The sequence below is a fragment of the Hydra viridissima genome, unplaced genomic scaffold (genome assembly GCF_058129835.1).
Source record: "Hydra viridissima isolate aposymbiotic clone 2 unplaced genomic scaffold, HvirCarnegie_v1 scaffold_2, whole genome shotgun sequence".
Classification (NCBI taxonomy): Eukaryota; Metazoa; Cnidaria; class Hydrozoa; order Anthoathecata; family Hydridae; genus Hydra; species Hydra viridissima.
This window is the reverse complement of record NW_028324301.1, coordinates 17,896,935-17,907,168: the sequence shown is the minus strand read 5'-3', so window position 1 is coordinate 17,907,168 and position 10,234 is coordinate 17,896,935. Positions and strand designations below refer to the sequence as shown.

The 10,234-nt window shown below is 28.4% G+C and overlaps 1 protein-coding gene across 4 annotated transcripts; it reads left to right on the top strand.

Moving 5' to 3' along the window:
* The first annotated feature begins 2,886 nt into the window (after positions 1-2,886).
* Positions 2,887-8,940, top strand: LOC149892281 (uncharacterized). 4 transcript variants are annotated; one of them, XM_090080414.1, is made up of 3 exons: positions 3,170-4,220; positions 7,576-7,705; positions 8,498-8,940. In XM_090080414.1, exons 1-3 carry the CDS (start codon positions 4,155-4,157, stop codon positions 8,605-8,607), a joined length of 306 nt encoding a protein of 101 aa, XP_089936540.1. In that variant the 5' UTR covers positions 3,170-4,154; the 3' UTR covers positions 8,608-8,940. The 4 variants fall into 4 exon arrangements, 3 of the variants coding, with proteins under 3 accessions (XP_089936539.1, XP_089936540.1, XP_089936538.1); XM_090080413.1 differs by lacking the exon at positions 3,170-4,220 and adding an exon at positions 2,887-3,120 and having other exon boundaries at positions 7,576-8,940; XM_090080412.1 differs by having other exon boundaries at positions 3,474-4,220; positions 7,576-8,940.
* The last annotated feature ends 1,294 nt before the right edge of the window (positions 8,941-10,234 follow it).

Here is a 10,234-nt window from a genome sequence, read left to right as displayed (position 1 = left end):
TCAAGATTCCACACACTAAGTTAAAAACAAATTATCTTAAAAAAATCTGTTAATAAAAATTTTGTTTCATTAGGGTAATAGTTTGAATCTAAATTTCGCCCGAAACCAAACAAGTAGAAGGTTGCCGAAACAGAATTTTCAGTTTCGTTAAAAGCCGAAAGTTTTCGTTGACTAATTTAAGCAATAGAAGATTGAGAACGATCTTTATGAGTATATATATACATTTGATAAGATGAATAATGTGTATAAGAAAAAAAACAAAAACTTATTATGCTAGATAAGTTAATATTTAAAAGTACTCATTAACAGATTTGGGGGATCGAGTATCTGTTAACTCACTTAAATCATTTCCAAATGGTCATTCTCAAGTGTATTCCTTTCTAATTTCTTTTGCATTAATTGTAACTATTTTTCAAACCGCTAACCTCCCCATGGATTTATGCTGGATTAGCTTTTGGAAGTTGGCAAACAGAGTTAATCACACACAACGAGTTTATAAACGGTTTATCAAACAGTTATAGTTATTACAAGATATTATCGCTTTGAAAAACATAAGTGGCTATGAAATATAATTTATTAAACTAAACAGACTTTTCTTCTTTAAAATACTATAAGAACTGAAAACTTTAAAATAATATAAGAAAAAACTTTAAAATATTTTAACTACTAAAACTTTACACTACAAATTTTATGCTATTAAAACTTTTTAAAGTTAATTTAACTATTATTTAACTAATCAACTTTTTAGAGCTTTAAAATAATAAAAGAACAGAAAAATATTTAAAAAACTTCGAAAAAGTTCTACGGAATCCCCATCACTTAAATCTTTTAAGCATAAAAAATAGGTTTTATATTTTTAAAATTGTTAAGTTTCTTTTAATTACTTTGTAAATAAAATAGTTATTTGAATTTGTCGAATTTGTAATGAAAAGGATTATCATACAATATTTTTTATTAAGCCTTCCTACTTTTGAGATTTATATCTATTTATTCAGAATAAAAAATTTATTCTGTTTGTGTGATGCTATTATATTGCTTCTTTTTTTTTTTTTTTTTTTTTTTGTCTGAAACTGTTAGTTGTTGATATATTTTATAATGACAAGACCGTTTGAACATTTTTATCCAAAATACGTAAAATAAATAAATAGTTGGATATAACCTCCTTTTCATAATTACTTTACACATCAAGGAACATTCATAAACTGTATTTTGTGTAAACAAGTTTGTATTGTTATTACATTGACTTCCCTTTTTTCGCAATAAATAAATAAATAAATACAGTTTTTCCTTTAATAAAGTTTGTATAATTTGAAAAGTATTTTTGGTGCCTTAAAAAAAGCAATTACACATTTGTAATAATTAGGACTAGTAAAAAAGAAGAAAAATAGAAAAGAAAACTGTACCATCTTATATGATTATTAGCAAATAAAGTAAGAACTTGTGGATAAAAGTTTCATTAATTTATTATTTCTCTACAAAATTTATCAACGTGTTGAGGTTAAGGAATTAATCATATATATATATATATATATATATATTAGCTTTTATTCTATTCCCCATATGGACCGTTTCTCAATTTAAGCAATAAATGTTGTTGTGATGGGAGAAACGAGAATGTTAAATTTGGTTTCACCAAAAAAATTGTTATAAGACAAATAAGAAACAAAAAATCATGTCTTATTGAGGTTCAAGTTATTCTGAACTTAATTCATATTTTCTAATGTTATATGTTGATTATTTCGGGACTTTTTTCAACAGACGCTTTGATGGAACTGGAAAGGTTTTCCAATGAATGCCAACAACTAAAACAACCCCTCTCTCTCTCTGCTTGGCAGATTCCCTGAACTAAATATAAATTGGTTCCATATGCTAAAGTTTGAGTGGCATTGATAAGAAAACCTGAGCCTTCTCTGCCCCGTTGTTGATGAGAAGGTCGAAAAGATTAGATGTTTGACTTGTGACATAAAATTCCAGTGGCTTTTCTAAATTGAATGGTTTGCCTTCATTTCGCTTAAGTGACTTTTTCTTTTCGGAAAATTTAAGATTTTTGACCATGGCAGCTTTCGTTGAACACCAGTCTAAGAGCTGAAAAAAGCCAAGCAAATCAAATATAGGGAAAAAAAAACTTAGGTATCTTTTTAAGGCTTCTATTGCTGCATCTCTAACAACATTGTTTCTGGCTTTGTAGGTCAAAGCGGTGAGAGTAATTTGGATTTTGAAAAGAAGATTTTTGATGGAATAGATCACCTTTCCCATCTACCTGGCGAGGTGCATGATTCCAGGTACTCGAAATTGCGCTTCTTGCTTTGAGCAACCATCAAGAGAGATCCATGGTCTTAACGTTGGTTATGGTATTTTACAGCTTCATTGTAGGATGCTACCATTTCATCAGGGAGATCCACTGAAGAGTGTATCATCAGCAGCGTCTTATTTGCTTTGTTTACATGTTGTTATATATATATACACACACATGTATACATACACACATGTATACATACACACGCATGTATACATACACACATATGTATACTCACATAATCACATTCACGAATTTTACAAAACTTGAAATAAAATTATTCTGATAACATAAAGACTGGTATTTATTTTTGGAGTTGGTTATTTTTAAGTGGTTTGTTTTAACTTTCAATTCTTGTCGCATTTCATCGATCTTAAAATGAATTCAAGATAAGTAAATCTTTTTTTTGTTGTAGTTAGTACGTAATCAGTTACGATCAAAAAAGTGTTCACAATATTTGTGAATCAACTTTTGTATAGTTATCTACACTTTTTGAAAACGGGCCAGATGGTCAATAAAAAAGATAAAAATTAGCCAGTGTACTATCTTTGAAAAAAGAAATCTTTCGTGAAAAAAAGTGGGCATTATCTATTATTTGTTCGTTGAAGAAGAATTATTGCATTGCTTATATTTACTAAATCACAATCGTTGTATTCGATTTAAGAACTTTAGATATTTGGCACAAAGGATTTGCAGGTGCCTCATGATAATGAAAATGTTAAGAGTATAAGTGATAAATTGCAAGCTTTATGATTTATGGGCTATTGTAAAGACAATGAAGGGAAATACTATATATTTCGATTCATTCTCTTGCAGTATTTAAAGTGAGTATATTTATGAAGAAATTTTTTTATCTTTTAAATTCTTATAATAATAGAAGGATATTTATTTTACAGTACTTTGAAGGTCTTAAACATAACAGTATGTTAAAAATGTTGTTCGTAAGTTTATTATTATTGATAGTATTTTCATAAACCTAGATTGCTGTTACCAACCTGTTTTTCAGTATTTTGAATAGAGATCCACTGGATATGGCTTTTCCAATGGCTTACTCTTGCGAGAAATGTATAATAAAGTTAATAGAAAACATTAACTTAGCAAATGTTGATAAGAATTTAAGTAATCTTAGATCATCTTTCTGGGTTAACTTTGTGAAGATGGTATTTGCTCAATATGTTCATCATATATACTCATCATTCTTTCTATATCCTGCTCAAATGCATTCAAAAACTATTAAAAAAGCATAAATATATTCAAAAGCTATTATAAAAGTGTAAATGTTTTTAAAAGTTACTAAAAAAGCATAAATGTATTGGATTAAAAGCTCTCGAATGTTAAATAACGGACGGAAAATGAAAATGATCCTCTGAGAAGAAGTGACATACTTCTAATTCCTTTGGCTATTTAATTCTTAGGAGTTCTCATGTTAAGTATGCGCCATTCTTTGCACTGTTCTTTTGAATCATTATCAAATCTGGACGATTCTGCGCTCTTCGGTTTTTCAAAACGAATTTCAGTTTTTTTTTTCATGTTGAACTTCCTGACATATTGACGCGTCACTGAAAACTCACTTTTAAATGGTTAAAATTGCTTTCCAGTATAATACCCTTTGTTGTACCCTTGTGGCAAGTACCCAACCAAACCATTTCTTTCAATGGAAATTTGTCTAGCCTAACGTTCCCCCTCTTGCATCAGCTTCTGCACACATTGGCTTTTAAATTCTGTCATTCCATCTGTTGTACATACCCGTCTATATCGAAAAATTTTCTCATCAGAAAACAATATGTTTTTGAACCCCCTGGTTACTTCAGGATAAAAACACCAGTTTTCTAACATTCTTTCACTGTCGCGTTCAGAAATGTCGCAAGATGTTCGCGGAAGGCAACATACGGCTTACTCGAGTTGCAAGGACACGTTTGCACAGGTCAGTTGAAATGCAAAGTTGCTTATTTTTTCAGGACGATCAAATGTCACAGATGATTCTTCTCATTTTCCACCCTTTTATTTATAAGATAATCGGTATCTTATCAAAACTCTATCACGAACTAAGTTGCCAGTCGAAAGCCATTTTTAATACACTTTTGTTTTTTAAGAAACTTGTATATAAGAAACTAGTACTAGAAGCCCCAAAATTTTAAGAAACTATTAGTACTAAGTTAATTTTCGATAAAAAAAACTTATTAAGAATTCGATAAATATGTTTTGTGTTCTGTTCAGGGACAAATCTGAGGATTATATTAAATTGAATGATATTTAATGGAGTTGGAGTAATTTTAGTTGACAGTAAACATTTCATCTTGCTTGTAAACATGCTTTCAAATTGAATTTTATGTATTTTTTCTTTCTTTTGATACTTAACAAACTCTTAAGAAACTTTTAGTATTAGAGTCGTAAAAAAGCACATTTGCTTAGTTTCTTATAATAAAAAAAACGTGTACTTTTTCTTTATCGTTTTACTAAATATTTTCTGTAGAAAACTTCAGAATTAATTTCATAAAGAGAATGAATCATATTGTCATTTTTATTAATATTGTAAACTTATTTGCCTAATTTTACTCGATAACAACCTTATCTATCGAGTAGAATTAAACGCAAACTTTAGAATCCTTACAATGTATTAAATTCGTGCAGCGTATGTAAAACGATTCTATGTTGCGATATCATAAAATAAAGCGATATCATAAAATGAAACAAATATTATGAACTCCTGATATTACTAAGATAAAGGCGAAATACGAAATCACTTAGGTTTATCAAAGAGTTTAAAATCCTATTATAGACGGCATCACCATGCAGTACACTCTATTCTTTTGTACATTTATTATTTCAAAGTATTTATTTTTGTAAAAAGACTAATCTAAAATGGGAGAAAAAAACTACAAAATTAAGAATTGTTTATCAGCTGATAAGATAAAAAATATTTGATCTCTAGAAAACTTCTTTTTAGGAAGCAAATAGTTTTTTCATAATATTTTCACTGGTTACTACATACAAGTGTTAAATATAGCATTGATCAACAAAAGTTGATCGTGGCTCAAAACGAATGTGACAAAATCGAATATTAAAATAGCAGCAAAGTGTTTACTCAGCAAATATTTGAAATTTTTTTTCTTTTGTTTCATATGAATGTTTTTTGAACTGTAAGCTTATGGAATCTTCATTAAAAGTTTAAAGTTAGTCTGACATTGTTCTTACACATATTTTTAAAGAAATCGATAAAAAAAACAATCAATATGTAATTCTCAAAATATGTGTTATGCTTAAAGGGACTCTTTTTAATCTTAACTTTGTTTTCAAATAAATCTTTGTTTGATGATCATAGGGGCAGAGTATTTAAACGGATTTTTAATAATTTAATTTTATCATATTTGGTAAAATAATCTGAAACTTCAGCCAGACGTATTAAAAATTAATTTAATTTTATTTACTTTATTTATCAATTAATTATGTCTAAAAAAAATCTCAGGTTGTAGCTCTAGGATTCTTGTTAATAATTCACGTAATATCCTGTCCGTACTTCATAATCGTTGTAATTATGGTCTTCAGGATTATAGACAATAAAAATGTCTTGCCTTTGTAATAGTATAACAGATTAATATCGTCTGCACACATATACATTATTTTTTGAAGTATAAATAATTGTCGCCTTAGTTGTCGACAAACATAATCTGCGATAGAACATTGGAAAATCAATTTTATAAATTTAGAGAAGGCTGTTTAGATGTAAATGTTCTAATTTACTCAATAACTTATTTTACATTTTAAAATATAATATAATTTCAAGCCCCTCTCGCAAAAAATGAAGATTATAAGCTCTTTTTGTAAAAAAAAAAAGATTATGTTGAAGTTTTTCCATCGTTTAATACCGTTATTTAAATAATTAGTAAAAAAAACCAATTGAATTCTTCCTGTAATTAAGCTAATTTTCTTTCCGAGTGGGTTTTATCACTGAACTCATTTAAAGTCTTAACTCTATTAAAATTATTGATGAGGAGCTTCAAATGTTCATGTCAATTTGTTTTAGATCCACGTCATCTTAGAATTGAATTCTTTAATCATTTTTAAAGAGCATGTCGTTTCAAAGGTTAAGATATATACTAAGTTACCCGTCTTTCTTTACGCTTTTAATTTCTCAATTTTTCTATCAAATTCAAAAAAAAAAAAAAAAAAAAATGCATAAAAAGATGACAGATTTTCATCTTCGCGAAATAAAAATAACGTTTCAGGGCAAAACCATCATCTTTATACAAATGTTTTTTAGTGTTTAAATTAAGCAACCTCCTGCCTGCCTAGCGGTAGACTAAAACACAACGAATAACAACCCCCCTTTGTTATTCGTTGTGCTTTAGTTTAAGTCTACCGCTATTTTTCAAAACACTGTTTATTGTAATACGCCATGTGAAAATGAACCTCTAAATAAGATTGGAAATCTTTTAAAAACTTTGAGTTATTCGATTTATTTGAACACACCCAACAATGGCTAAAAATGTTTTATAAATATATATCACAATAAGTTTATTTAGAAGTTGCTTTTGTCAAAATGGAAATGAATCTGTTGTAAAACTCACAGAATCTAGTAACTTATAACAGAATAGGTAAAGAAAAGTCGTGCAGTTTCAAGAATGCAGCACTAGCTTGATTTAAATTAAGGTACTGAATAGAGAAGGAGCTACACCTGTTGCTAGTTTTCTTGTTGTATATAACCACTACGAAGAGTTGTGTTTAGTCGAAGGAATCTTTTTTTTCCTTTCTAAAAACCGCTCTGCATGGGCTTTAGTTTGCTTAAAACTTTCGCATCGCGTTATTTGTTTGCGATTTCTGAACGCGACAAAACTTATGGATTCTTGGATTGGGGTTAAAAAGAAAGAGTTTGTTCCATTGTACTGTTTTACTTAGTTTTTGATATATATATATATATATATTTTTGAGAAACTTTGTTTAAAAAAATTTATTTAAATTGATTTAACTATGCTTCGTTTTGTGAAACGTTGGCATCTTTTTCAACACTTGTATTTTGGAAAGTTTTCTTTTGTCATGGAAAAAAAAAGAGTGACTTGTCTCTTCTTCCAGTTTATTATCCAATAAATTTGCTATTGTTTTTAATAAATCCTTATAAATTATAGTTAATACCAATCAAATCTCCACTGATGTGTTATAAAAAAGCACTTTAGATACCTCTAATCTAACAGTGGTTAAAAATTTTTAAATGATCGTCTTGAAACTGGAAAATCTGGCTTTATATATGAGCGCTGTTTTTAAAGATATATGTTTTCTTGTAGAAAAAGTGTAAAATGAGTGATTATCTTTACGTGCTCGATTTAACAATTTATATTTACGTGGTTTCAATATTGTTCTCAGCCGCTGCTTTGATAATATGCATCAGTTTAAAGCTGTGGAGAACAAGAGACGGTAAACTACTTTTGAATATCATATTGGTAGATTTACTTTTCGCCTGCTCGAGTGTAGCCTACTTATTTTGCAGATCTGTTCAAAGTAGATATTATTTAGCTCAAGTAGCCGTTTACTTGGTACTTCTTTCGTACGCCAGCCAAACATTGATTGCCGCAAATCGTTATATTGTCGTCAACTTCACGTTTACTTACAAGAACGTGTTGACCAAAGGCAGACTATTAGGAGCTCTAGTTGTAATTTGGACTTTTACTTCAATGTATTTGGTTGCATCTCTATTTGCACAACCAAATTATGTAAGCAGGACCTTTAGAGTCAATGATAAAACACTGATGTTGTACATGTCGAGTACTTCAATTATTTGTTTTTCTACAATTCTTTCTATGCTATCAGTTTTAACAGTCACTTTAGAAATACAACTACGTTGTACTGCAACAAGCCACAGGGAGAGATTAAGAACCCTTATGAAATCTATTCAAACTAATATGGCCCCGATCGCGAAACGAAAAATTAGTTTTCAATCTATTAGAAACTCTTTCTTAGCAGAACAATTGCCTGTTAGAAAAACACCAGTCTTGCTATTCGGCATCCACATTGTGACAACTTTATGCGTTTTAAATGCCTTTTTATCTTTTATCTTCCAGCATCATTATCCGTCAATCGCTTTGTTCTCCAAATACTCTACTTATATTATGTCGTTTTTAATAAGTTTGCGCCCAACAATCAACACGATGAACTCTTTATCTTGGCACAAGTTAAAGTGCTTCAAAAGAGTTTTTTACAAATTTTTAGGTATAGATTTGAAGCACAACAGTGAATACTACGAAGAGAATCAAAAGGACGTAAAAGAGCGCAAAAGAAAGCGCAGTACCTGCTCAATGACAGTCGAATTATCCAAATGAAAAAAATTGGAAGTGCGAAAAAGTTTATACTCCAAAAAAAAAAGTTTATATTGAAAAAAGTAATTTATTTATTTATTTTATGTTGATAATTTTTAAAAAGTTATAAATACGGGGCATGTTTTTTTACAAAATGGAAGTTTATTAAATGATTTTTTTTAAAACAAAACGGAAAGTTTGTTTTTCAGATGTAAAATTCATTTCGAAGTAAAATTGTTAAAATGTTGATGTTAAAGTTTAATTGAAAACCGAAGGTTTTAATCACCGTTTTTATTTCTATTTTTGATTTTCTGACGAAGAAATAAAGCATGACAACAACGGTTGTAAATATTACAACTTTGGATTTCCTTGTAATCTTGAAATTTCTACAACAGTTGTATTTAAAGTATTTTTATACTGCGTTGTTGAAATTTTATGATAAAATTTATATAGTAGTCTAAAGTCAGCAAGTTTACTAACGTTAACATTAAAAAGTATGCAATGAAATTTTATTTGTTAACAGACGTCGTCTTTAGTAAAAAAATTTTTAATCAATTTTTTATGCCACACATAATTGATAAAAAAAAAAAGCTTTGTGAACTGATTTTGCTGGTCATTTATTATCTTAAATTTAAAATCAAACAGATGACTGATTTTAAAAGATAATATTATCAATTATCTTTGGCAAATATAAGTTTTTTACTCAAAAAAGCCATGAAAAAAAAATTTTAAAAAACAAATAAAATTGTACTTTTTTAATTTTAAATGTTAAATGGTTTAATGTTAAGTATTGTTTAAACAATTCATAAATAATTATCTATTATTATAAGTATTTTTAGTATTATAATAAATGACTTGATAAATATACATACAAAACATAATAAACATACATACAAAAATAATATAATTGATTAAACATGATAACATCTTTAGTAATTAAAAAAACTATATATAACTTTGATAGAATCTAAAAAGCATGAGTGAACCATAAAAAACCATCCATTGAGATGCACGGATAATATGTTAGAATTAATTGGATTAACTAAAGTTAATTGGCAAATTTTGAGATATTTTGGTGAAATCTTTCTGATAAAACAAAAGTTTAATTGTTTTAAATATACTTTTGATATCTTTAATAAGAACTTTTTATTTTTTATAAAATTTTGATCCATAATATTTAACTTCGATGAAATCTAAGCATTCTAGAAAAATTAGCCATAAACAGCGACCACGTGGTTTACACGAGAATGTAATAGAGAACTTCACGCACGTGATATATAAAAAAAAAAAAATTTAAATACTCTTGAAAATTAGTACTTAAGAATATTTTCAAATTTTTTTGCGATAAAAAATACAAAAGATTTACTTTATGTATTTTTAAAATTGGACTATTTCATATTTGTCAAGAGCTGTTCATTGTCATGTATGTCATAATCCTTGGTATGAAAGTATGTTTAGCATAAAACGAAATGAACATCCTTAGTTTTTGAGATAGGGGAGGGTGTTGCACCATGAGACAGTTTTACCTTGAGAAAAACTGGATTGCTATGTCATCTGTGTGCGACAAGACCAAACTAAGCTTTCTTAGTTCTTTATCTGGCCACTGAGTGACTGGCAACTATTCAGTGAGCTTTTCGGAAGCTAAACGATA

Coding starts and splice junctions, on each gene's coding strand:
- LOC149892281 (XM_090080412.1), top strand. CDS start 4,155: ATGTCGCAAGATGTTCGCGGAAGGCAACATACGGCTTACTCGAGTTGC. Junction 4,221..7,575: donor GCAAGGACACGTTTGCACAG/GTCAGTTGAAAT, acceptor GTTTTCTTGTAG/AAAAAGTGTAAAATGAGTGA.